This window comes from Apiospora marii, assembly GCF_038362585.1.
Source record: "Apiospora marii strain CBS 49790 chromosome Unknown utg000009l_segment0_segment0, whole genome shotgun sequence".
Classification (NCBI taxonomy): Eukaryota; Fungi; Ascomycota; class Sordariomycetes; order Amphisphaeriales; family Apiosporaceae; genus Apiospora; species Apiospora marii.
The window spans coordinates 2,243,166-2,268,536 of record NW_027117381.1 but is presented as its reverse complement, the minus strand read 5'-3'; the positions used below and the strand labels follow the sequence as shown (position 1 = coordinate 2,268,536).

At 51.3% G+C, this 25,371-nt stretch overlaps 12 protein-coding genes across 12 annotated transcripts; 10 read left to right on the top strand and 2 right to left on the bottom strand.

Moving 5' to 3' along the window:
* Nucleotides 1-643: 643 nt before the first annotated feature.
* PG985_012252 (uncharacterized protein) lies at nucleotides 644-2,238 on the top strand (the record flags this gene model as incomplete). The annotated part of the gene is made up of 3 exons (XM_066832019.1): nucleotides 644-1,152; nucleotides 1,211-1,265; nucleotides 1,321-2,238. Coding segments are annotated over 3 exons (1,482 nt in total), but the record flags the coding sequence as incomplete, so codon positions are not given.
* A 493-nt stretch (nucleotides 2,239-2,731) lies between these two features.
* PG985_012251 (uncharacterized protein) lies at nucleotides 2,732-3,268 on the top strand (the record flags this gene model as incomplete). Its single annotated transcript, XM_066832018.1, has 3 exons — nucleotides 2,732-2,917; nucleotides 2,959-3,102; nucleotides 3,155-3,268. 3 exons carry the CDS (start codon nucleotides 2,732-2,734, stop codon nucleotides 3,266-3,268), a joined length of 444 nt encoding a protein of 147 aa, XP_066680068.1.
* Nucleotides 3,269-4,187: 919 nt separating this feature from the next.
* On the top strand, nucleotides 4,188-5,784 carry PG985_012250 (uncharacterized protein; the record flags this gene model as incomplete). Its single annotated transcript, XM_066832017.1, has 2 exons — nucleotides 4,188-4,370; nucleotides 4,441-5,784. 2 exons carry the CDS (start codon nucleotides 4,188-4,190, stop codon nucleotides 5,782-5,784), a joined length of 1,527 nt encoding a protein of 508 aa, XP_066680067.1.
* An 848-nt stretch (nucleotides 5,785-6,632) lies between these two features.
* Nucleotides 6,633-7,205, top strand: PG985_012249 (uncharacterized protein; the record flags this gene model as incomplete). The annotated part of the gene is made up of 2 exons (XM_066832016.1): nucleotides 6,633-6,944; nucleotides 7,044-7,205. 2 exons carry the CDS (start codon nucleotides 6,633-6,635, stop codon nucleotides 7,203-7,205), a joined length of 474 nt encoding a protein of 157 aa, XP_066680066.1.
* Nucleotides 7,206-7,427: 222 nt separating this feature from the next.
* On the bottom strand, nucleotides 7,428-8,531 carry PG985_012248 (uncharacterized protein; the record flags this gene model as incomplete). The annotated part of the gene is made up of 4 exons (XM_066832015.1): nucleotides 7,428-7,476; nucleotides 7,552-7,865; nucleotides 7,917-8,188; nucleotides 8,246-8,531. The coding sequence occupies 4 exons, from the start codon at nucleotides 8,529-8,531 to the stop codon at nucleotides 7,428-7,430; spliced, it is 921 nt and encodes a 306-aa protein (XP_066680065.1).
* Nucleotides 8,532-9,957: 1,426 nt separating this feature from the next.
* Nucleotides 9,958-10,776, top strand: PG985_012247 (uncharacterized protein; the record flags this gene model as incomplete). Its single annotated transcript, XM_066832014.1, has 2 exons — nucleotides 9,958-9,963; nucleotides 10,018-10,776. 2 exons carry the CDS (start codon nucleotides 9,958-9,960, stop codon nucleotides 10,774-10,776), a joined length of 765 nt encoding a protein of 254 aa, XP_066680064.1.
* A 956-nt stretch (nucleotides 10,777-11,732) lies between these two features.
* PG985_012246 (zinc carboxypeptidase) lies at nucleotides 11,733-13,082 on the top strand (the record flags this gene model as incomplete). Its single annotated transcript, XM_066832013.1, has 1 exon — nucleotides 11,733-13,082. The coding sequence occupies one exon, from the start codon at nucleotides 11,733-11,735 to the stop codon at nucleotides 13,080-13,082; it is 1,350 nt and encodes a 449-aa protein (XP_066680063.1).
* A 1,132-nt stretch (nucleotides 13,083-14,214) lies between these two features.
* Nucleotides 14,215-15,019, top strand: PG985_012245 (pectate lyase-domain-containing protein; the record flags this gene model as incomplete). The annotated part of the gene is made up of 2 exons (XM_066832012.1): nucleotides 14,215-14,600; nucleotides 14,671-15,019. The coding sequence occupies 2 exons, from the start codon at nucleotides 14,215-14,217 to the stop codon at nucleotides 15,017-15,019; spliced, it is 735 nt and encodes a 244-aa protein (XP_066680062.1).
* A 1,010-nt stretch (nucleotides 15,020-16,029) lies between these two features.
* Nucleotides 16,030-16,794, top strand: PG985_012244 (short chain dehydrogenase; the record flags this gene model as incomplete). Its single annotated transcript, XM_066832011.1, has 1 exon — nucleotides 16,030-16,794. The coding sequence occupies one exon, from the start codon at nucleotides 16,030-16,032 to the stop codon at nucleotides 16,792-16,794; it is 765 nt and encodes a 254-aa protein (XP_066680061.1).
* Nucleotides 16,795-17,888: 1,094 nt separating this feature from the next.
* On the top strand, nucleotides 17,889-18,800 carry PG985_012243 (uncharacterized protein; the record flags this gene model as incomplete). The annotated part of the gene is made up of 2 exons (XM_066832010.1): nucleotides 17,889-17,987; nucleotides 18,054-18,800. The coding sequence occupies 2 exons, from the start codon at nucleotides 17,889-17,891 to the stop codon at nucleotides 18,798-18,800; spliced, it is 846 nt and encodes a 281-aa protein (XP_066680060.1).
* An 840-nt stretch (nucleotides 18,801-19,640) lies between these two features.
* On the top strand, nucleotides 19,641-20,931 carry PG985_012242 (uncharacterized protein; the record flags this gene model as incomplete). The annotated part of the gene is made up of 4 exons (XM_066832009.1): nucleotides 19,641-19,882; nucleotides 19,954-20,341; nucleotides 20,451-20,675; nucleotides 20,773-20,931. 4 exons carry the CDS (start codon nucleotides 19,641-19,643, stop codon nucleotides 20,929-20,931), a joined length of 1,014 nt encoding a protein of 337 aa, XP_066680059.1.
* A 141-nt stretch (nucleotides 20,932-21,072) lies between these two features.
* On the bottom strand, nucleotides 21,073-22,327 carry PG985_012241 (carboxy-cis-cis-muconate cyclase; the record flags this gene model as incomplete). Its single annotated transcript, XM_066832008.1, has 2 exons — nucleotides 21,073-22,053; nucleotides 22,133-22,327. 2 exons carry the CDS (start codon nucleotides 22,325-22,327, stop codon nucleotides 21,073-21,075), a joined length of 1,176 nt encoding a protein of 391 aa, XP_066680058.1.
* Nucleotides 22,328-25,371: the final 3,044 nt, after the last annotated feature.

The window sequence follows — 25,371 nt, the reverse complement described above, 5'->3', positions numbered from 1 at the left end:
TCTCAATTAGGCAACTCTCAGCACTAGAGAGAGAGGGCGAAGACCATTGAGTTGATCGGTTAACATAGTTAATGATGATTATTAGCGTTCTTTCATGCAACAACAGGTCAATATTGGACCAGACGTCTTTACCTCGCCTTGCTCCTATTTGCTTTTGGGCAGATGCATCAAGCATATGCCGCTGCCCGTGCTGGGTGGGGACGCATGTCTGAGACCGAGACCCTTTTTAACCTGGATCCTTGCCATGATTACAAGTACGATGCTACCCTAAATGCAGACCGCGTGCCCTTTGCCCTTTGGCCCTCCATTGCTACGACAGTTGTTTATTGACGGAAAAACATCCCTGGTGCTTACTCCGCAGGTTGCGACATGTCAGGATCTCAACCACTACCGAGATCCCTACGGACGCTTAAGTGGCTACCAAGTGGTTCTGTCCAGCAATGCCTTGCCAGCGGTACAGTTGTATAGGTGGTGGGCTTCGCTGTCTGCAATGCATCATTGGGGGCACTTGCTTTCATCTTGCCTGATGGTCTCGGCCCTATTAGACTAGGGAATCAAGAGTCGGTTGCTCTCCATTCGGCAGTCGTCTATATAACTTAGTCTCTCCCACTGCTGCCTTGCTGTTGGTGCTCCCCTCTAATAGTACGCGGGATCTATCACAGCTGCAGCCATGTCTCGTCGCTGCTTGTTATCGCTGCTACTGGCCGCGGACCTGTACGGAAAGGGTGCCGCAGACGCGACCGCAACTATCAACCCATCGACGAACTGGGGAACGTGGGAAGGATGGGGGACCTCCCTGGCCTGGTGGGCCGCCGCGTTCGGAGACCGGGACGACTTGGCTGACCTGTTCTTCTCGACAAAGGCTGTCAACTTCGGGGGCAAGACTGTCCCGGGACTGGGTTTTAACATCGCACGGTACAATGCCGGTGCTTGCAGCAAGAACAGCGTCAACGGCGAGAGCATGGTGGTGTCGCCCAAGATGATAGCATCCCGCCAGATCGACGGCTTCTGGACGGATTGGAACAGTGCCGATCCTGCTTCGTCAAGCTGGAACTGGAATGTTGACGCCAACCAGCGGAGCATGTTGACCAAGGCACGCGATCGAGGTGCCGACGTCTTCGAGCTCTTCTCCAACTCCCCGATGTGGTGGATGTAAGCCCCCCTCTCGCCCTGTAAACCTCTACGCAACATCCGCTAATCATGTTGGAAGGTGCTCAAACCATAATCCATCAGGCTCAGACAATGGAGGAAGCGATAACCTACAGGTCAGTAACTCCAGCAAGCCACCCCAAATGCATCGCTAACCACTAGATACCACAGACGTGGAACTACCAGCAGTTTGCTGTCTACATGGCTGAGGTTGCCAAGCATGCCAGTGATAACTGGAATATCAAGTTCCAGGCGGTCGAGCCCTTCAATGAGCCTATGGCTTCGTGGTGGAACGGGAAGTCAGGTACGCAAGAGGGATGCCACTTCGGCACTTCGACGCAAGCGACTCTCATCAAGAACCTGAGAACCGAGTTGGACAACCGCGGGCTATCCTCGGCGGTGATTGCGGCCTCGGACGAGAACTCGTACGATCAGGCCATCACCACCTGGAATGCGCTGGCGGGTGCGGGTGTCGCGGGCAGCGTCGCTCGCGTCAACGTGCACGGCTACCAGTACGGCGGCGGCAAGCGCGACGTCCTGTACTCGACGGTGCATGGCGCGGGCAAGAAGCTCTGGAACAGCGAGTACGGTAAGGCCGACGACACAGGCTCGGACCTCGCGAGCAACCTGATCCTCGACTTCCGCTGGCTGCACCCGACGGCCTGGGTCTACTGGCAGGTCATTGACGGCGGCGGCTGGGGCCTAGTCGACGGCAACAACGACGCCAAGACGCTCGGCGCCGTGTCGCAGAAGTACTACGTGCTCGCCCAATACTCGCGCCACATTAAGCCGGGGATGCAGATCCTGGACGGCGGCAACGACAGCACCGTCGTGGCCTACGACGCCGGTGCCAAGAAGCTGGTGGTTGTCGCGGTCAACTGGGGCAACGCGCAGAACCTCATCTTCGACCTGTCCAAGTTCAAGACGCCCGGCACCGAGGGCTCCCCCGTGCCCCGCTGGAGCACCCAGATCGGCAGCGGCGACCAGTACGTCAAGCAGAGCGACACGACTCTGAAGGGTGGGAAGTTCCAGGCTTCCTTCGCCAAGAACCAGGTGCAGACTTTCGAGGTCAGCGGTGTGGTAATCTAAAGCATGCCCTCTATGCAGGGGTGTCATTGTGGATGAACATGTTCCATATATTGGACGAATATGCTATGACAATGAACACATAGGTATACTTTATCTATTATAGTCTTAATATTTGACATACGATAATTCACAGTGTCGACGCTTGGCTTTTTGCTGCTCTTGTTTCATTATTTCAAAATTTGCTCATCTGCGTGTACCGACCAGATTCCAGCCGGCGCTGAGCTGTGAAAAAAGTCGTGGTCTATATTTGGGGGACCCCTTTCGACTTTTTCGACTGATACCAGGCAACTCTACTGTCGTAAAGGGGCCAGTATGCCCTGAAGACAATTCAGCGAGCGGAGGGAACGCTGGCAACTGCCCATTCTGATGCGTTTCGTACTTTTGCTTCTGCAGTGTTCCGGCATCAGGTAGCTGATGTCTGCTCTCCGTTTTCGCAGCCATCCGGTGCCTGTGCATTCACACGAAAACAAAGGCGAGGCTTATGAGCACAATAATGGCGCCCAGGGGCACACCAACTGCTATCTCGATCTTGGCTCCTTCAGAAAGACCAGCTACGGTCGTGTCTGCAGTAAATGTACTGGTCTCAGGTGTAACAGCTGTCGTCGATGACGGCCGCGACTTCGTGGTCGCTGGTAAGTCAGTTTCCCTCCAGACCACCTGCACCATGGGCATACTCACGGTAAATGACGCCACCGATGTCCCATCACCTTCCTTGTTGAGGTACGGGCTGAGCACTGGGACCTGTACACCGACTGCGGTGGTATCGCAGACGATGGCCCCACACGGCGTGGTCAGAAGCCGGCGGCATTTACGGAACCCCGGCATGCACGTATAGCTTCCGTTGACGAAGAAGTCTTCAGAAAGGTAAAGTAAGGCTTATTCCGCTTCTTCTTCTGCTTCTACTCACTCGGGACAGCATCCGGCCGCCGTCTCCCCCGCCTACAGCGTCATCGGATCCAGGAGCGCCAGCCCCTCGCCGTCGCCGTCCTCGCCAATCGTCGTGGAGCAGGCCCTGGCGGTTTGGATATAAAAATCAACAGGAGCAAATTGTCAGCAAGGCTTGAGGGGCGCAATCAAAATGTAGACGTGTGAATACTAGGATAAGATGATGGATACGTCATAAATGATTTCGGGGTGGGAGCTGTGATACTACTGCGAGCATCTTCTAGCAGGATAGCGCAAGTGTACCACAAAGAGTATATGTGATAGAAGCTAATAGTGTCCGAAACACAGGCGACATGAAATCTTACACTGATGATGGTGATGCTCGACTCCTATATTTTAGGTAGTCAAAGAAGATTGGCAGCAAGCAGCTCCTGCCGTCTGTTGGCCATTTCGCCTAGATGGAATACAATACCCAACGATGGGACATCCCAGATATTTTCTTGCTACGCTTACATAGCTGCGTGCTTTGAAGGAATAAAATGGCCATCTCAGGTAGCACCTCGGACCGTAGATGGCTACATATGCCTTGATGGTCGATCGAATTAACAAATTGGAGATGAGGCGGGTTACAAAGTGTGACACGCAGGGAGTAGCTTAATCTCACACAACACTAAATGCTGGACTGCCAAACTTGCCATTGTAAATAAGGTTGTTTATCGCAATGGAGGATAGCCTTTTCTCTTTTGTTGCCTAAAGTCGGTTGAAAATAACTGCTTTGTGGCTTGAGTAATCAGCAGCAATTGGCCGACGCTCCAAAGACTCCCCCCCCCCCAACTGCGTACCGATCCCCACCTAAAAATTGACGGAATTGTCCCGCGTTAGACAAATTTCCCACCCACAGTCGGTTCGAACATTGACTCAGAGTGTGGTTCGAGATACTGTATGTCTGTGATTTATAGACATTTTTGGCGGCTATCCCATGGTCTTTTGCTTTTTATAGATTTTGTTCTTTCCCAGTCATGCACTTCTAGATTTGTTTCTGGCAAGTGAGAATACCAAACACAATGTCGTTACTCTCGCAAGCCACCTCGAATCCGAAGGTGCAGTTTGCGACAACGGCGATTGTCTCTGGCGCCATAGTTGCCAGCGCTATTCTGAGCTACCAACAACTACAGAGAAGCGAACGCATCAACAAGCTCAAGGATTCGATACCGTCACTGGATGCCGAGGGGAGAGACGTAGGAAAAGTGAGCTCGCGTGCCCTTTGCGGAACGAACTGCTAGGTGTTGGACGCAAGCTGATCTCGAACCCGAACAGATTACCAACTACGGCGGTGCCTCGGCTTCCGACAAAGAAGACCAACGTAACGAAGCCCTCGCGCGACGTGCGCAGGCCGGCGACTATGATGACGAGTTAATCCTCGAACAATTGGCGCGAAACCGTGTGTTCCTGACCCCCGAAGGTCTGGACAAACTCCGAAAATCCTTTGTCGTAGTGATCGGCTGCGGTGGTGTGGGCTCGCATGCGACGGCTACCTTGTCGCGATCGGGCGTGTCCAAGCTGCGACTCGTTGACTTCGACCAAGTCACCCTGAGCTCCCTCAACCGACACGCCGTTGCTACATTGGCCGATGTCGGAATACCCAAAGTGCAATGCCTTTACCGGAGGTTAATCGCCATTACACCATGGGCCAAGTTCGACCTCAGACAGGAGAAGTTCTGGGACCAGGCTGCGGATCGTTTACTCGAGCCCTGGAAGGAGAATGGCCAAAAGCCCGACTACGTCATTGACGCCATCGACAACATTGACACCAAGGTCGCGCTGCTGAAATACTGCCACGACCACCAAATACCAGTCATCTCTGCTATGGGTGCGGGATGTAAGAGCGACCCTACAAGAATTACTGTGGGAGATATTGGAAACAGCACAGATGATCGTTTATCAAGGGCTACCAGACGTCGTCTCAAGTTATTGGGAATCACAAGCGGCATTCCCACGGTCTTTTCGACCGAGAAGACAGGCGATGGCAAAGCCGAGTTGCTACCGCTGCCCGAGGGCGAATTCCAGAAGGGAACAGTTGGAGACCTTGGCCCATTGCCCGATTTCCGGGCGCGAATTCTACCAGTCTTGGGCACGATGCCGGCCGTCTTTGGCTACACTGTAGCAAACCACGTTATTCTTTCCATTACCGGCTACCCCATGGATTATTTACCTGCGAGAGGTCGTGAGAAGATGCACGATGGAATGCTCGCTGCCCTACAGTCGACCGAGGAGAAGGTGGTTCGTTATGCAGCTGGCGGTGATCCAGGCGTTGCCGTGGGGCTGAAGATACCCATCAACATCGGAGACGTGGCCTTCCTGACCGAGGAGGTATTCAGGGGTCGGAGCGCCATTACAGGTCTAACTAATCGTTTGCATCTCATCCGGTGGCGGAACCCCAAGAGCTCGACCTTGATCAAGATCGGCGATGGTGAAAACGCACAGAAGTCGTCTAACGTGAGGCTTGGCGATCTGGTCTGCATGACCAAGGACGAGGCACTGCAGCACGAGAAGCAGGTGCTGAAGGGAGGCAAGGAGCCTGAGGAGCTGTATGATGCGGCCACGATAGAACGAGTAGAGGCGATGCTGAAAGACGCGACTGCCCACGAGAAATACAGATAAAGCGGCCGCTAGGCCCAAGCAGTTCGTGCACGTTAACCAACCTCGGGTTTCCACATTGAGAATTATCCGATTCCTGGGTCTCAAGAGATTGCTGACTATACTCTATTTGATGCTCGATGATGAAAACAGCAAATAGCAGCGTACTTGACCGAGTCCACTTCCCGGATAGACCGAACCAGTTGAACTTGGTGGTTTGCTAAGTGGTTGCAAACCGATCGCCCAGTCAAGTTGCATGCGCGCATGATCACGGTGCAAACGTCTGTACGCCAAACACCTTCAGGGTCGAGGTACGGATCGAGTTCAGGTTCCTGCATGGTGTTTTCAACGTCGCTTACGTCGCCGTTTGCGCCGTCCTGGGCTGGGCTGTAAGGGAAGAACGATGTTTGTTCTCCAAACCACTTGTGAATTAATTGCACGAAGAGATGACATGATAATCTCCAACAGCGGTCTGCCATAAGATCCTTCAGACCAGAGCGCCGGTAACTCCTACGCCTGTGAGCGAGCAAACCGCCATACCAATTTCCGGCTGCACCGTCTCTCATCGACGCAGTCTTTATTTCCTAGTTGATGCATACTTTTACAATACATATATCATCGTACGATATATCTAGGCCAGACTGATGTTTGCCTGAGCTGGTTTCAAGTTGTCAGTGAAGTGACACAAGGGGGGCTGATAGCTTCCATCATTCAATATCACGAATACGGCACAGTAATCTATATAAGGGGGGACTGCAACCCGTCTTGCTTTGAAATAAGGATCCGTTCGGCAAGCTGTGCACATTCTGGGATCTCTGTATCTCTCGAATCATACGACCTTTTCTAGCAACCCGTCAGAACTGACTCTCAGGATGCCGCTCTGGGAGATCTTCCATTCAATGGACGCCTTCACAGGGCCCTTGGATACAACGTGGCTTGCTGGCAATATTACGAAGTTGTACGCAGCACAAGCATTGCCCGCCTTTTACGTCAACGTCCTGTTCTTTCCCATGCAGGCTGGTAGCTACTTTGTCAGCGGTGCGCCAGCGAATAGGCTGCCAGGATATGGCGAAGGGCAGGTAGCACGGGACAAGCCATACGTCCGGATCAGCATCCAGCACATCGCGATCCATTGCAATGAGGATCAAGACAAGGTCAATGCAATGTTGGAGAGGATCGACAATGTGAGTACCACGTTTCTTCTTTGCAGCCCTCATCCGCCAGCTTTACACTGCTGGTGTGACGTTGTTGACAGATCTAATGTTGCCACCTTTCCCTTTTAGGTACTGAGAGCTCATATCGAGGAAAAGAGCTACGATTGGGAATATAATGTCTTGGAGCCGGATCGAGCCAAGTGGGAGATCAATGGCATTAAGCCACCCCAGCATCCAAGCGATGAGGAGCAGAAGTGGTTTCGCGACGGGAAACCATCACATTGGCAGTAATTCCAAGGGCTCTGTCGTCCAATGTCTTATGGGTCTGCCAAGTCCCCAGATGACAAGGTGTCTCCGGGTGGACACTCGCGGCTCGACATGTGTATAGGGCAGGTAGTTAGTTACATGGCAGCCTCGCTCAGAATGCCCCCACATCAACACGCACTGCCGCGCCGACATGAGCGGTATACATCTACTATGCTCATGATGAAATGTGACCGTTACAGATGGGGCTCAGCTTGAGCCGCTGGTGCCGATGAAGACGACCTGGACAGCGGCAAAGCTGAGCAAAACGTCAGTAATTTTGCAGCAAACCAACAGGCCATCGAGTCAGCAGAGGAGTCAGAAGAGCACCTACGCGGATGTTGCGCCAAACACTCCTACCAGGTTCCCGTCGTTCATGTACCAGAGGCAGGTCGAAAACAAGGCGCTGAAAAGCGCAACGAACCCCAGTCGTACCGCCATGCTCCGTATGGTATATAGAATGGCGATGGACAGAACCGGTAGGACTGAGGCCACGATCGTACCTATCAGGTTCGCTGTCGCGACGATGCGCGAATCGTCATAAGAGTAGATTCCGTTGGCATCTGGGTTGACAGAGGAAGAGCCAGAGGGCGCAGATGACGAAGCTAGCGGGGTCGTGTTGGCTTGGGAGCCTCTATTCCGGAGATTCTGGCCAGGTTATCAGTGTCACTCGAATCAGCAAACGGAAAAGAATTGCACTTTGAAAGGACGGGGACCGACTGTAAACTTCTCATATATGGAATAATATAGAGGGATTATGTAGCGCGCGATGAAGCCCGAGAAGCGGTGGCCATGAGGAGAGCGCTGGAGCCACATGAGATCCTCGCCGCGAGCCCAAACATTGCGATCACGCCCCCTGAGATACACAGCGCCGAGCCTGGGTCGTGTGAGCCACTCTTCGAACTTTTGAACATCCCGAGGGGGTGGTCTGGGGAGCTGTGACAGGGTGCAGTACTCCATGACTGCTTCGTCTGCATGGCTGTTCAGTGAGCGAAATCAGTAGATAGTCCTGCTACTGACTGACTAACTGTACTCTTTCAATCGCTGCCGAAGCATCGTAAACGTTTTCCACTGTCTTTTGGCCTCCTGGCCGCCACCGGCTGTTACGTCCGCATGGGCAAGGCTGTACCAATCCAGGTGGATGTCTTCGTTGCAACCATTTTCAGTCTCAATGCGACGCAGACCTTCTTCTAATCCAACAATTTCGGCTTGAAGATAGAGGATATTCTGGAGGTTCAAATCTGCAAATCTTCGTACCATGGCCGCCTCCGGCTGCTCTCCCATGAACGATGCGACCTTGGCATATCCTTTCATTTTTCAACGATGTTTGATGTATTGTATTCAAGAAAGTATTCTCTGCAGGTACTACATCCAATGTACCTACTGGCAGTTATTATCGCTTAAGGCCACCTGTCGATCAGGGCATTGAAGTTTACCTTGTGGTCCTCAGCTTTCAAGGGAAAGTCTGCAGCCACCCAGCAAGATTGGCTGGTGAGGCTCTGATGACGTGGCCAGGCAGACTGGTAGGCTAAAAAGCAAACATGGCCATTGATACAGGTAGGCAGGCAATTGGTTTGGTAGGCTGTGCGATCTTATAAGCCCAATCCCCCGCTCCTGTCAGGGTCGTCCATTGCAGGCGATCTATGGAGACAACAACAGGCACACCATGGGCGCAATGAAAGACCACGGAGCTTTGGAAAACGCATCTTCCAATCCACGGGTGGGAGACTCCAGCCTGGATCCTCATTCACGAATCAAGCCCAGCCACACCACCCATTTCACCAGAACACCACAGGCAGGGAAGATATGGAACCCGAATAACCCAGGCCCATCAAGTTCACAACGCATACGCGGGGAAAAAAGACCAGAGCCAATAGTGCCTTCGCAGCCTGCACCATCTAGTCAGGACGATTTACTAGACGTTTCTAACGAGAATGAGACTTATGTACCACAGCTTAAACCTCGTCCGGTCGACCATTTGCAACTCGTCGCCGAAGTCAAAGGCATCTACGCCGGCCTCGTTATGGTAGAGTCTAAATGTATCGAAGTAGATAATGCGCAGGATCGTGGACAGAACCAAGACGCCAAGCTGAACAACGAACAGTGGCAAGCCCTCATTGCTCTGCACCGGACGCTACTTCAAGAACACCATGACTTCTTTCTCGCAACGCAATATCCGCCGGCGAGCTCTGCATCACGCAGGCTCGGTGCGAATTACTACATGCCAGGCAGATTGTGGAAGCACGGCATCCACGCTTTCCTCGAACTTCTCAGACACCGTCTTCCTTCTTCGCTCGAGCATATGCTTACAATCATATATCTTGCATATTCAAAGATGGCTCTGCTCTATGAGACGGTGCCAGCCTTTGAGGCTACCTGGGTAGAATACCTGGGTGATCTTGGGCGGTACAGAATGGCAATCGACGATGACGACATACGGGATCGAGAAGTATGGACTTCCATCAGCTGCAGGTGGTATTCTAAGGCGTCTGATATAGTCCCAGGGACGGGGCGTTTATACCAACACTTGGCCAAGCTGAACGCCTTCCGGCAAGTGGCCCTAGATACAAAGGCGCTCAGCAAGGACACACCTTTCACGTGGGCCCCGGACCCTGACGAGAGCCATTTCGACTCATTTCTGAACTCATCAGCTCCTGGAGCTCAGGAGTTGCCTCCCAGGCGACGTGGTCGTGGCATGCGTAGAAACAATGCGTATTGGAAACACCAGAGCCAGGACACAATGCCTGTAAGTCCTTGTCTCACACTATGCATACTAGCACTGCTAACAGAACATTTGCAGGACTTCTTCAGAGCCCGTGATTGTCTTTTCGCGGACAGCAACGGCAAGCTGGTAGTGCCTGCCTTGGCCGACCTCGACTCCGGGTTGGGAATGAGTGGACCGACAGACTTTTTGATCATGTCCCCTGAGTATGCGAAGCAGATAGGTAGATTCAAGGACATGTCTACCGAGTTCGAAGATCCCGGGCTGCATGATGTGTCGGGAAATCCTACGCCCATGAGGGGTATCATAAATGGCGTAGCATTCCGTTTGAAGGGCTGCTCGCAAACCTTTCGCCATGACTTCTACGTAAGTGACCTCCTGGGTAGCGAAGGGCTAGCGGGCGTGAATATCATGTTCGGGGCCAAGTTCATGCAGGACCATTTTGCATCGCTGTTCCAGCATATTTGCGCGGGGGCCACGTTTGTCGGCAACGAGATCAAGTCGGTGTTCACGCAGATTCTCAACAGTGGCAGCTCTGTGAAGGCCAAGGTCCAGAGTTTATTGGATTGCGTGAGATCCAACGCCGGCAAAATCTTCCATGAGACAGCATCAAGTGCCTGCTTCGGACCTGGCTCCTGGGCATGGTGGGGTGCGAAGAGGAAGAAGCAGGATGCGAAAGAGCGCAAAGAGAGAGAAAAAGCAGGAGGAAGCACAGAGACTGCATTCGGCCCGCCTCGAATGGGGACGCCGTACGCAAGAGGCAGCCGCCCACGGCAACAACGCGGGGCCCCATGGTCAGGGCCCAATCGACAACTCTGGGTCATCCCAAGCGAGTAGCAATCTTCACTAAAAGAGGGTGCGCTGCTTTCACGCCGGGAAATAAGTTCAAAGCAGGTCGGGAGTATCGCCGCCACTGACGAAAGGTGATCGTGTTGCTGGTGTTTCTGCCACAGCCTGGATCCCTGAGCCACGCAGCGAGATACTTGACTTGCTGCTTGATGTCTTGCCTTAATCTGATAGCCATATCATGGGTGTATCGCCGTAGCTGGATCCTCGAAGATTAGATTAGGTGACAATGTCAAGTCGATTCCGGATATGGATTCTTATCTTCAACAAATAGTGTTTGGGAATATATCGCGTCTTCAAGTATGTGCAACTTCAGAAAATGGATAAAATATCTCCCTCAAGTCATTTGAAACTGAGCAAATGGGAAATGGTTGGCGTTTGAAGGCCCATCTTTGGTAACTATCCAGATGGTCTCACAGTCAAGTGCTCAGTCAATGAAAGTGCCAGCAAGCCGGCGAAGAAAGTGAGAGACAAGAAGCAAGATACGACGGAACGTTGTATTCTAACTCCTAGGCTTCTGGATCATGCACTGTATCCGGCATGGCACACCGTAATATTGCCGTTGCTTCTTATCAGGCACACCGAGCCAACCGGTAGTCGAGAAGTATCCGATTGAGCCGATTTGCTCAGAGCTTCAGCAGTCCACCCGACAGCCAGGATCAGCGAGATTGATGCGCGCAGTCGTCGCCTTGGCAACTCCAACCAACTGCCTAAAGGAGATAAAGCCGCGGGGACAATGATCTTCACTGTTGTAATTGCTTCTTTAATTTTACCTTGTTGTCTATCATGCGATGTTGTACGACGCTCGATTGGTTGTGGTAATCTCATGCGCTTACTGCGTCATATTGCGCTGCTTGGCAATGTCTCTCGATAAAAGTAGCGTGCGTGGCGCGCGTGAGTATCGCCCATTCTCCTCCCTCTTTCCAAGCAGCTGAATTACTGCCACTATGAAGTTAACACAGATCCTTGGAGCTGGCGGCCTTGCGCCTTTAGTATCTGCCTGCCTCTTACATGGAGAGGAGACTGGCGATGGGAGTCGACATCTCTATCGGCGCCAAGAGAGCGGCAACACCGGCTTTCCCATCGGATCGGGCGATCGCTTCGAGGGAGGAGCTAAGGTCCCTCGCGGCCTTGGGACCCAGGAGCCAGGAACCATGCTCGACTCGCTTCTCAGCGTCGAAGAGATAGAGAGCGCAATGAAGGGCCTGGTGAACGAGTATGGCATCGAGACATTCACAATGCCACACAAGACATACGCGAACGCAACCATGTATGGCGGAAAAGTGGGCGGACGCGGAAATTGTTCCGAGGCATATCACGTCTATTTCAATGGTGCGATCCATGCGCGCGAGAGAGGCTCGTCAGACAATCTTCTGTACTTCATCTCCGACCTTCTGTACGCAAACAAAACCGGGACAGGTCTGAGGTACGGCGGACGATCCTACTCAGCTTGCGATGTCAGCCGGGCGTTGGAAGCTGGCATTGTGTTCGTGCCTCTTAGCAACCCTGATGGTGTTGCTTACGACCAAGCCCAGGGCAACTGCTGGCGCAAGAATCGGAACCCCGCCTCGGCAACGCCTGGAGATGATCGGTCGATCGGTATTGATCTTAACCGCAACTTCGACTTTCTCTGGGACTTCCCGACCAAGTTCGAGTCCTCTGTCGCCCCGAACGTCGCATCGAGGAGCCCCTCGAGCGAGGCCTTCTCCGGGGCCAGCGCTTTCTCGGAACCGGAGACGCGCAACATCAAATGGGTTATGGACTCGTTCCCCAATATCCGCTGGTACCATGACCTCCACTCCTATGCCGGTGTGGTGCTCTACAGCTGGGGGAGCGACGAGAACCAGGCGCGCAAACCCGGCATGAACTTCCTCAATTCGACCTACGACGCGGCGCGTGGCGTCATGCCGGACAAGCCGTCGGAGGGCATTGTGTATGGCGAATACAGCCCCAGCAAGGACTGGTCGGAAAACGTGTACGCGGCCATGCGGACGGGCAACGCCATGGACGCGGCCACCGGCAGACACTACGAGGTGCAGCAGGCGGCCTACCTCTATCCCACCTCGGGCGCGAGCGACGACTACTCGTACTCGAGACACTTCGCGGACCCCAGCCTGAACCTGGTCCATGGGTTCACTGTCGAATTTGGGTTCGGCAACAAGGATGCATCCTGTCCTTTCTACCCGACAGCCGACCAGTACCACTTGAACATGCTGGAGACAGGGGCAGGGTACATGGAGTTCTTGATGGCCAGTACGGAAATCGGTCTCGGAAACGAGGTCGCTTGCTCGCTGTAACTATAGGACTAAAAAGAGATATATATAATTACTAATAGACATCATATATATTCGGTACATGAGGAGAAACGTAATGTCGGGAAGGTGCATAAAAGCTCTCCAGCAGATTGAGCCCAGGAGTCTATATCACCCCGCGTGGCTGAAACGGACGCCTAAGCTATGTCAATCTTGGCACAACCAGTTTGAGGCAGAGTTACCTCTCGACAATAGGAACCCTCATATCCAACATTCCTAACCAACGGGTACTGCGATGCAAAGGAAAGATGTCATCATTACCAGTTACCGGCGCTCGTCAATTTTCAGCTCCTCGGCTTCCTTGACTTATCGATATTTGGTTTCTTCAGGTCCTGTCGAGTTTCTGTTTCAACCAGGTCACGACTCGTTATTGCCCATTTCCACCAATCAACATGCATGGATCGCCCGCTTCCAGGATCGTCTGACGATCCCACCCACCCCTTAATAGACAACCCAAGCAATAAGCGATCATCATGGGATGGGCGTCCTCGCGTCTCGATCATCTCGAATATCAGATGGAAAGTTCCTGGGGTCGAGTGGCCAGTAGCCCGATTGCGAATACCAGTAGCACTTTCCCTGGCCGTTTCGGCTCCCCTTTTGGCAGTTCCCAGTGCACCAGTTGCACCCCGGCCACTCCCCAGCATAGTCGAGATCCGGTTGGTGGAACCCGATCACTCTTTTTGAGAGCCGTTCCGTAGGAACAGGCCAAGATCTTCCCTTCGAGCCCTGACCCTGAGAGTCGTGCCATGCTTCTAAACAGCTCGGCGGATCCCCGCTGCCAGCGCCAGAAACAGGCAGCCCTGCAGGGAGCCGCATCTCGTGGGCTGTTCCACGAATGAACAGCAACAAACCAGGCAACACCCCCTAGAAGCAGTCTCCTGGAAGCTTGGCAGGACTTCTTGGCATCTAGGTTCTTGAAGAGGTCCGAGAGACTCGATTCGAGATGGCGTTGTTTGCTGACGATCCCCCGGGGCCTGAGAAAGACTGGCGCGAGGTGATATAAAGCAGAAGCGGCGCCACAACAGCCCTTTGGCTCTGTCATTCATCCCTTGCCGTGCTTTCTCTTTCTCCCACAACTTGACAGTCTTTCCCAGTTATCCAATCTTTTATCGGCACCATGAAGTCTTCCGCTATTCTCGCTGTATTGGGCGCCTCGGCCGCCATCGCCAGCCCTGGTCTCGACAAGCGGGCTACTTTCCCCATTCCCGCTTCCAAGGGCTCCGTCACCTTGAAGGCGCCGCAAACTATCTCGGGCACCTTTGATGGCGGCATGAAGACCTATGGCCGTGGCGTCAAGTGCACTGGCCAAGCCGAAGGTGGTGACTCGGATGCCGTGTTCCTGCTCGAGAACGGCGCTACCCTCAAGAACGTTATCATCGGCGCGGATCAGATCGAGGGCGTCCACTGCAAGGGCTCTTGTACCATCGAGAACGTCTGGTGGACCAAGGTCTGCGAGGATGCCCTCAGCCTTAAGGGCGATGGCAACGCCAGCGTCATCGGCGGGTAAGTTACCACAAGCACGGCCAATATTCCTTTACGACGTATAGTTGGCTAACGAATTCTGTGATAATAGGGGTGCGCAAGGCGCAGAGGACAAGGTCATCCAGCACAATGGCCTCGGCACCGTGTCCATTGACGGCTTCACCGTCATGGACTTCGGCAAGCTCTACCGCAGCTGCGGCAACTGCAAGACCATGGGCCTCCGCAACGTCAACGTCAAGAACGTCAAGGCCTACAACGGCAAGGTGCTGGTCGGCATCAACTCCAACAAGGGCGACGTCGCCAACATCTCGGGCACTTGCGCCAGCTCGGTTAAGAAGATCTGCGTCGAGTTCGAGGGTACCACCCCCGGCAACGAGCCCAAGGAGATCGGCAATGGGCCCAGCGACCACTGCAAGTACAGCGCCCTCCAGGCCTGCTAAGTACATTAGCTGAGTCGCTCGACGTTTGCTGGGAATGCAGCGCAAGTCCGTCGGGCGAAGAGTTCTGGTGACCCTTGTTAACTTTCTTTTCGCACAAGATGCGTCCATTGGCCCTTCTCTGTATATATTGGCATACCCAACTGGCACTGGTCTATCTGCCCATACAAATATAACCGCTTCACATGTACACGGCATGGAAATCATTTGCTCACGTTATACCATTATGGCCCGCTGCCATGATTGATGCAACGCTAACGACACACATGTCAAATTAGCTTGGTGACTGCACATGTTCCGTATTTCGCGATCCCTTCCCGGCAGCCACTGTGTTACATGGCGACATCCCCGCTTCGGACATAGCGATTTGGTAAGTCAAGCTTGTCGCAACTACGGTGACGGAATTTGTGTTGCTAGCAGCAATTAGGCCACGGTGATAGCGGATATTGTTCTGGTTTACGCGTTCCAGTGCTTCCAGACAACTCGGCTCGGAGGTAAAGACATCCGCCTCGGAGTTTGGTCGAGAAGCTGAACAGCTCTATTGTCGAAGAGGCTGATAAGGATGTCAGTTTGTTGCAGAATCTTAGTAAATACATCAGCACGGAATGTATCATTTGACCCCAACAATGCAGTGTCGACTCCAAGCTCCGGCCGGACTACCCGGACCTCCACTGAGATAAGCCAAGACGGCAATAATGCAGACTGCAACACCACATCAACTTGCGCCAAAGACCACAACCTTATTGCTCTATGCCATCAAGCGGGGGTAAACTCCGAAAACGAAGGCGGGCCAGCTATCTGACATCATGAGTAAGTAGGTATACTCGGCAGAACAATGGGGTTATCAATCCTCAAGGCATCGTGACGTTGCATATAAATACTGCAGGCCGTCGCCAGATGATGCCGCTGTCACAAGAAGTAGTAAAAATACATCAAAACCCTCCTTCTACGGTTTATTACCTTTGAAACCCTACATTCAATAAACCTGGTTATAATCTCGGTCTGTTTCCAAGATGTCCAAGTACAACAAGTTGGCTGGCAAGCACGTCCTCTGCATCGGCGGCACCAAGGGTCTAGGCCGCGGCACCGCCGAGGCGTCCATCGAGGCCGGCGCCCGCGTCACGATCGCCGGGTCGTCGCAGCACTCGGCCGACACCGCCGTCAATGAGCTGAGGGCGCTCTACCCCTCCGCCTCGATCGCCGGATTCGGCTGCGACCTGTCGCGCGACACGGTCGAGCAGGACCTCGAGGCGCTCTTCGACCAAGCCGGCGACCACGTCGACCACGTTGTCTACACGGCCGCCGACGGGTTGACCATCAGCGCCCTGGAGGATCTGACGCCCGAGATCATTCGCCGCGCGAGCCACATGCGCCAGGTCGTGCCCCTGGTGCTGGGCAAGGTGGCTGCGCGCCGCCTGCCCAAGACGCGCGAGTCGAGCCTCATCCTCTCGACGGGCGGGATCGCCGACCGCCCGCGCCGCGGGTGGTCCCTCATGGCCTACGTGGCCAACGGCATCGTCGCGCTCACGCGCAACCTCGCCCTCGACCTCGCGCCCGTCCGCGTCAATGCCGTCGAGCCCGGGTTCGTCGACACGGAGCTCTGGAAGGACCTGAGCGCGCAGGAGAAGGCCGAAATGATGCGGGGCATTGCCGAGAAGGTGCCCACCGGCGTCGCGGGCATGGTCGAGGACGTGGCCGAGGCGTACGTCTACCTCATGAAGGATCGCAATGCCACGGGCGAGATTGTGAAGACGCGGAGTGGGGGTCAGCTGGTCTGAGATGGGTTGACTCAATTACGCGTTCTTAAGTCGACCAAAGTCAATTCAGATTGATATAGGAACAGGCGTATAACTTCCAGGTCCTCAAGAAATAGAATACACTTGCCTGAGAGCCATGGTTATAATGTATCAATTTGTGTGCGCACTCAATCCCGATGAGCGCAGCACAAGCTCACTACTACCTAGACCTCGCACACCATGCGTCGTCATTTCGCCGATAAAATTTATGGAATATCTTCAAGTGATTGAGTCAAGTGTTGAGGGTCAAGATTTTTGGCCATCAGAAGAACCTGCAGAGGTCAAGGAAAACGCCGCTGTGAAGTAGAGTTGTGGGCTATAATTATAGTTGATGATAAGGCTTTTCTTTCTCAAGGTTGGCTCACCGGCTTTACAAGTCCCATATAGTGTAACGGCTAACATACCGCGTTTTCACCGCGGAGCTCGGGGTTCGATTCCCCGTATGGGAGTTTTTCTTTTGCCTTTTTGACCGTTTTGACATGATATATACAGTGTTTAATGCACGTTATCTTTTTAGATAAATTTTTCGTAAAGTTCCAATTGCTCCTGCTCAGTCCCGTTATGTGGATGTATTGTGGAGATGTCTACAATGACCGGCACTTCCCTATAACAACCAAGCGGCTGATTCGGTGGACATAGGTAACGTCCGGAACGTGTCGAAATATAATAATAGTGTGGTTATGTACTTTGGATAATCCTCAAATGTCAAAACTGGCCAATTGATTACTTCATTGACTAACCTATTATTCGATTGATAAGTCTCCTGTGATGTGTACCTAGGTATTGAATAGTGCCCTTGTGCCCTTACATTCCAATGCTTGAGTGCTTGGAGCTTTGGTGGGGCAATACAGGCGCCTACATACCTAATGTACAAACGGACCTCGGGAGACAATGATACCCAGTACATACTTGAGGGTACAACCAGCACCATCACCACTGGACAACCCTTTATGCTGAGCTCGAGATTCAGAGCGCCACGAGTTGCCAGGTCGGTGCTCCGAGATAGCTATTCGGATTCGTACCCAGCAGGTCTCAACTTCCGTCTCTCCAGCCCGGCCAATCGATCTCGGCGCATGATGTCATCTTTCAATATCACCCATGAGCAATCCAGCATTCCCGTTACATTGCCCGACGGCTTAGAAAAGGCAACATTTCTTGCTTTTCCCCCTTTCCAGGTGAGTCACTGAGTCGTAACTCAACCCCAGCATCTGAATTACCCCCTTGACTGACGCTTGATTTAGAACTGGTTGGGCACCGTCCAGCGGTCGCTAAAGTTGCAGTCGCGTACCACCCATCCCTTCAACGATGATCCGTACTCGCTTCGTAGCATTACTGTCCAGTCTTACGATCTCTTCGGGGGCAGCCGCTTGGGCTTTCTCAAACTGAAAGCCGATGTCTCCAATGCCGCGGGCGAGAACTTGCCCGCCAGCGTGTTCCTCCGCGGTCCCAGCGTCGCCATGCTGGTCATCCTAATCCCCGACGACGTCGAGCGGGGCAGCGCGGCTGAGGACGACGAGCGACATGTCATCTTGACCGTGCAGGCCCGCATCCCAGCCGGCAGCCTCGAGTTCGTCGAGTTGCCCGCCGGTATGGTCGATGACGGTGGATCCTTCGCGGGCACGGCGGCAAAGGAGATCAAGGAGGAACTAGGTTTGGAGTTACAGTCTTCTGAGCTGACGTGCATGAGCGACTTGGCTCAAGGTGAAGCCAGTGCCCAGTTACAGGATGACGAGGGCCTCCCGGCTGCCATGTATCCGTCTGCTGGTGGTTGTGATGAGCACATCACCATCTATCTGCACGAGCGGCGGGTGCCAAGGGAGCAATTGAGGGGCTGGACGGGCAAGTTGACCGGGCTGAGGGATCATGGCGAAAAGATCACATTGAAGCTAGTAAAGCTGAAGGATCTTTGGAAAGAAGGGGCTCGCGATGCCAAATGCTTGGCTGCGGTAGCACTGTGGGAAGGTCTCAGGCGCGAGGGCAAGATCTGACAGCTGTGCGGCCAAGACCCCTGAGTCTGAAGGCTTCGAGTCAGGGAGACAGTGTTCAGGTCAAGGCTGGATTTCTAGGAGACAGCCTTACCACCGACCACGACAATTCAAAGAAGAAGTGCGTAACCACATGCTTGGAATGTTATCCGCCATATGGGTTCATGTTAATTACCTATCTCTGTTCCATTGTCGGGAAATCAATTCCGACCTCGTTCTTGCTACATTCGGCTCCGTGATACAGTAGACCAACGTAGCCAACTGAACAGAAATAACCAAAAAGCCACGGCTCTCAATACCGGTAATGAGCTTCTCAGTAACCCCCCGATCTTGGATATGCCAAGACAACCAGGCGATCTGATCTCCAAAAACAGATCTGGTAATGCAACGCCCATTTCCAGATTCACCCGCAGATTTACCCATTGGCCCAGATACAACACAGGAAAAGAAACTGACAAATCATTTCTGACTACCGGTCATGCATGATCTAAGATTATGTTATTGATTGGATCTTGGGCATCAGAGATCTGGGAGCCCCAAGCAATTAGGCGGGATGCTCGTCTTTTCCTGGATGACGCCGATCATTCCCCATGCGGCACGGAAGGAATCAAATGCATCGATATAGACTGACATTTCGTGTAGGTAGCGACCCCGCGTCGAGTGCCGAACTGCATGCCCAACTTAGCAGGACGGGCTCATACGGATCACATCCTCTTGCAGAGATGGGTAGTACATATACTCAGTTGATCTCGGTGGGTTGGTTATGGCCCACGCCTCTGTACAGAAAGCCAGCAAGCATCCTAGCTTCATAACTATAGCACAGGACATTGATACTGTACCAATATGGCACCAAACATCTACCGCCTAGGGGTCGCCGGCCTGCTGGCTCACATGGCTCTGGCGAACCCTGCTGCACCCATATCGCTGAGACAGACGGGCACATTCGTGCCCAAGCCGGGCTACTTCCCGGCCACGGGCGACGATACCATTGCAGGCGGTATCTTCTGCATCTCCCTCCCTGACCTCGCGGCTTACCTGCAACGCACTGGTAACAACCCTGGAGCAACAGGAAGCGAGTCCCCAAGGTAAGCCACCATATACTCCCGTTCTGTTGATCCAATTTCTGTTGCGCAGTGCTAACCGACGGATAACACAGGGGCCAAGGCGCCGTCACCCAAGGCTCCGGCCCGTACCCGGCGCAGATGACCACGTCGCAGGACCTGCCCAACCACACCATCTACGCGCCCATCCAGCCGCCCGGCGCCGACGTCAGCATGCCCTTCATCGCGTTCGGCAACGGCGGCTGCTCGACGGTGGGGTCCACGTACCGCAACTTCCTGACCGAGATCGCGTCGCACGGGTACGTCGTCGCGGCCGACGGGCCGCCCAACGGCGGCGGCGGCGCCAACGGACAGAGCCGCGTCCAGGACGCGCGCGACAGCATCGACTGGGCCATGAAGGGGGGCGCCGCCAAGTACGGCACCATCAATCTGCAGAACATCACGGCGGCGGGCCACTCCTGCGGCGGGTTGGAGGCTATGAGCGTATGTGTCTCCCTGCTCTCACTAGCCCCTGCAACGTTACGTCGAATAAGCATTCGAACATCTCTCTTCCTATAGAAATGACAAGGATGGCTGACTAATACATGGTTAGGTATCATACCATGATGAGCGTGTCAAGCGTATCATACTGTTGGATATTAGCATCTTCCAAGACGACCGTCGTTATCTACTGTCGGAGATCAAGGTGCCTGTCGCCTGGTTCGTTGGCGGGCCCAAGGATATGGGATACCCCAATGCCGAGAAGGACTACGCGCTGCTGAATGCGGGCCTCCCGTCCTACAAGGCCAGTCTTGACACTGGGCACGGCGGAACTTACGTGAGTGAAATACGGAATTTCCTTGGCTGTCCCCTTATTTATGGATGCCGCAACTACCGCTTTGATCAACATCTTGCTGACTGCAAACTTCGCTTAGTCCGCCACCAATGGAGGCAAATTTAGCAAAGCAGTCGTGAACTACTTGAACTGGCAGTACAGGAACGACGCTACAGCTAGATCCATTCTGCTCGAGCCCAGTTCGACAGGCAGTCTGGTGTCTGATCACTGGAACGTAACCTACAAGAACTGGACATAGATAGGCGGCAGCGATTAGATTCATACAATGCACCTTTGTTGTTAGCCTAGAAGGCTGATCATCCAGCCTCCCTGAGCATGTTCCTATCAAGCAACATTGATGTTTCTCTCGTTCATAGTGAGACTTTCGAAACGGACAAGCTCATGAATACCATAGCACATTGGCGCAGCATCCGCCACCGTCTGGGAGGTCGAGGTGTGCCACGACGCTCGCCGACCGGTAATCGTCCGCCGCGCGCCAGATCTCCACCGAGCCAGTGACATTCTCCGTGAGGGCGGCAACTCGGTCGTCAAAGGGGCTGGGCGCGATGGCGTTTGCGAACCCGCCGCTCGTCGCCGTCGTCTGCAAGAACATCTGCGCCGCCACGTCGCCGTCCTCGGACTGCAGAGCGAAGACGGACACGTACCCCTGGCGGCCGGTGTCGTGGGCCCGATTGGACGCCCACATGAAGTCGCCCGTCGCCGACATGAGGACCTCGTCGGCCCAGAAGTCGGCCGCGTCCTCGCCGTCGCGCAAGATGGGCCACTCCTTGTCGGCCGCCGTCGCGTTGGGCGTCGCGAACTCGTCCTCGTTGAGCCGGAGCTGGATGATCTTGGAGCTCGCCTCGCATACCACGTACAGGTACAGGCCCAGCCGGTGCGCCGCGAGGTGACGGGGCCCGCAGTGCCCCCGGTCGGCGGGCAACACGAGCTTGTCCACTGGGGTCAGCGCGCCCGTGGTCCCGTCGCGCGCGTGCGTCCAGACGGCGTTGCCGCCCGTGTCGGCCGAGTAGACGACGTTGGGCACGACCGCGCTCCAGGTCATGCCGTGCACAGCCGACCCGGGCAGGTCGTACGTGTAGCTCTGCACGATGCCGCCGTCGAGCGCGCCGGCGTTAGCGGCGTCCACGGAGAAGACGGTGGCGCACCGCGCGTCCCGGTAGTACAAGTTGCCGTAGACCGTCCACGGCGGGTCGACGGCCGCGAGCACAGAGATGGCCGAGCCGGTGCAGTTGCCCCCGGCCAGGACGGTCGCCTGGTGCCTCACGGTGGGGCCCTGGTTGTCACCCTCGTCGACCGCGTAGCTGACGAAGGCGGCGGGCTGGACGTCCCAGGCGGTGCCGTACAGGGTGCGTTTGTCTTTCTAGAGATTATTGGCCCGTTAGAACTCGACAGGCTCGTAGAGCAAAAGCTCCTGATGCTTTGCGGAGTGGAAAGCTTACGCTGAGGGTCAGCCATGAGCTGCCGACTGGGGTCGATGTGTTGGCCACTTCGGTGAGTTGGTTCGTCTCATCGTCGAAGGTGAACGTGTAGATGCTGTTGGTGGAGAAAGTACCAACCAGCATGTGATGAGTCGCTGCTAGAATGGCTGACGCCCAGAGGACGAAGGGTGACAAGCACAATCTCATGAGAATCATTTTTGCCTGCATCAAAGGTCGCGGGGGAAAGGGGAGGAACTAAGGTAGAGGAGTGGTTGTGAAACTCGCTTTTCCGTTCTCCGTGGGGGTCGGTCTGGGGTAGATAGGATTATGCAGTCGGGATACTCGGAAGGCAGGGACGCCCCGGAGTGGGGAGAGGCAACTGCAGGCAGGTAATCAATATTCCATGGCTTATGCCCCTTCCTTTGGTTGCCATCACCCGTTCGTACTCCAATGTGCCACCAACTAGTCCTGAACCAGCTGCTTGTGCAGAGGCGCAGACATATGGAGTATGAGCGCGCTGTGATTGGCACGGCTAATGTTGGGCTCCATGTTTTCTCTGGAGATGGTAGTATTCACTGCTGCTATCTTACCTCACATACTGCACGCTTACACAGGTTGCGTAATCAGGTCATCAGACCGTGTATCGTTGTTTGCCTTTTCCCCCCCAGGGATTATCATGTTGGTTCTTTGGTGTTTTGTTTTGCTGTGGTTGGTCATGCCCGTTTGTACTAGACGCCGACACGGGCTGAATCACGTTTGCTAGTTGGTTTCTGCAAGGCTAAGGAGGAATTCCTCTGCTGTTTGTATTAGTGTTTGTATGGCGATGGCTCAAGTTGTGCCTAGGATAGCTCAGACCGGCCGACAACCAATACTTTATCGAGGGTACAGGCGTTTGGTATGTGGTTAACCTGCGAGAACGTGCTATATCACAGTAGATGTCACCCTGTATCTTGGCACTGCTCAAGTTGTAGAATATGGCTCCGGAAGTAAGCGAAAAAATAGGGAAGCGACTATATTGTTCGCGAGTGCTAAATATAGAACAGCTATAGCACGGCAGTGACCAGCTGATCGACGCAGAGTTAATTAAGCCGCATCGAAACATCACTTCATCTTATTCATGAGTTGTATTATCTTATAAATATTGCGAGAATTATGAGTTATTGCATGCGAAGTTTGCGACTCGAGCTTCACCAAAAAGTTTGTGGTGACATTAGACAAGTGTAGCTCCTCGAGACACGAGGCTCACTCTGCCTCCAGAACGACCATATTGTAGCAGTGTATGCATTGAGGATTATTTAAGAAAACTTCTATAACACTTGATCGCGCTTGCCCTGGTATAGAGCCGCGGTCCTGCCCATTCACTGCTCGTTGGCAATACATAGAGAATAGTTACACTATATCAAATTGCTAGGCAGATTAGTAACGGACACTCGATGTGGGTAGCTACGCGTCACAGCTTATCGATCCACATAGATCAAACATGCTGGATCTTCTGTACCTGGGATTATCCTATCTCGCCGTAAGCCTTTCGTTTGTATCGGGTCGACGTCCTCCCATATCGAACCAAAGTGAAGCAAGAAAATGGATGTCCGCTTAAGGGGTGGATTGGAGATTACATACACATAGGTATAGCTAGTGTTATTAATTAACTAATTATTTTAACTTTATATTTAATTAATTAATTTATATTCCTATATTAATAAATTAATTATAACTTATTAAAAAATATTATTAATTAACTATTAAACTTATTTAATTATTAATTAATTAATATAATTAATATAATTAAATTAAAGTTAAAATATTATCGATTTTATAATATTTAATAAGCCTTAATAGGGGGACCCACTTAAATAAAATAAATAGTGGGGGGAGATTAAATATTAAACTTAATTAAATAAACGGTTTTTAAAGGTAGAAACAGTCCACCTTTTAAATTTATTCTATTTATTAGTTAATTAGCGCCTTTTTTTTCTTTTTCTATTTTTATATATATATATAAATATATTAATATTTATACCCCTTTAATCGATTTATTAAATAATAATATCTTTATAAAACGTTTATTTATATTTATAATTAATTTAAAAAGTTAAAAACTTAATATACTTTTTATATTATTATTAATTTCATTAAAATTTTAATATATGAAATTAAATTATAATTTATTTATAATAACCCGAAAAATTAGATTTAACGAATTAATTAATTAAATATTTTAAAACTCCGTAAATATAATTTAATAAATATTCTTATTAATTAATTAATTATATATATTAACCTAATCTTAAATAACTTTAATATATAAAATTCTAATAACTATTATTATTATTATAAATATTATAATTTCCTTTTATAATTAATAAAATTCTAATAACTATTATTAATATAATCTTATTATTTTAAAAATATTTTTTTCTTTTAATTAAAGCTTCGATATATTAAAAAATTAATATTTTTATCCCTCTATTCCCGTTTTATATCCGTTTCCTATCTTTATTTTTATTTATTATTTAATTATAAATCCACCTATTATATATATTCGATTCGATACCGGGTGAATTCCTTAAAATACCTTCCATTACCGTTCCTAATAAATTACCTAGCGCGTTTAATAAAATATCGTTTCCTTATTTTATAATTTATTTTAATTTTAAAAGCGCGATAATCGACTAAATAATTTTATTAAATTTAAAATCAGCTTCGAATTAATTATAAAAAGGCGGACCTATTAACTTAAAAAATAAATCTAAAATTATTAACTATATTTATTATAAATTTAACGCTAATAAAGAAATAATAATAAACCTTAATAATTATATTAATTATATTAAAACCTTAATTAACGAATTCTTTAATATTATATAAAATACTATTTAAATTATTTAAAATAATATAAAAATTACCTTTAATAAATTTTAAATTATATTATTTAAAAAAATTAAAAATGTAAGAAATAAAATTAATAACGAAATAAATAGAAAGATTAATATTATATTAATAAATAAAAGAAATAACCTTAATAGCTAACCTTTTCTACCGCCTTTAATAAATACTCCTCTCGTATTTAACCTACCCCCTCTTTTACCTCTACCTTTATCATTAACTAACCCTTTAATATTTAAAATATAAAGGATATTAGATTTATATTTAAAGCGCGAAAATTTAAGAATTTTTAATCTTAATTAAAATAATCTTAATAACTTAAATATTATATATAATAAAAAGAATATTATTTTTTTAAATATTAATTCGTTCTT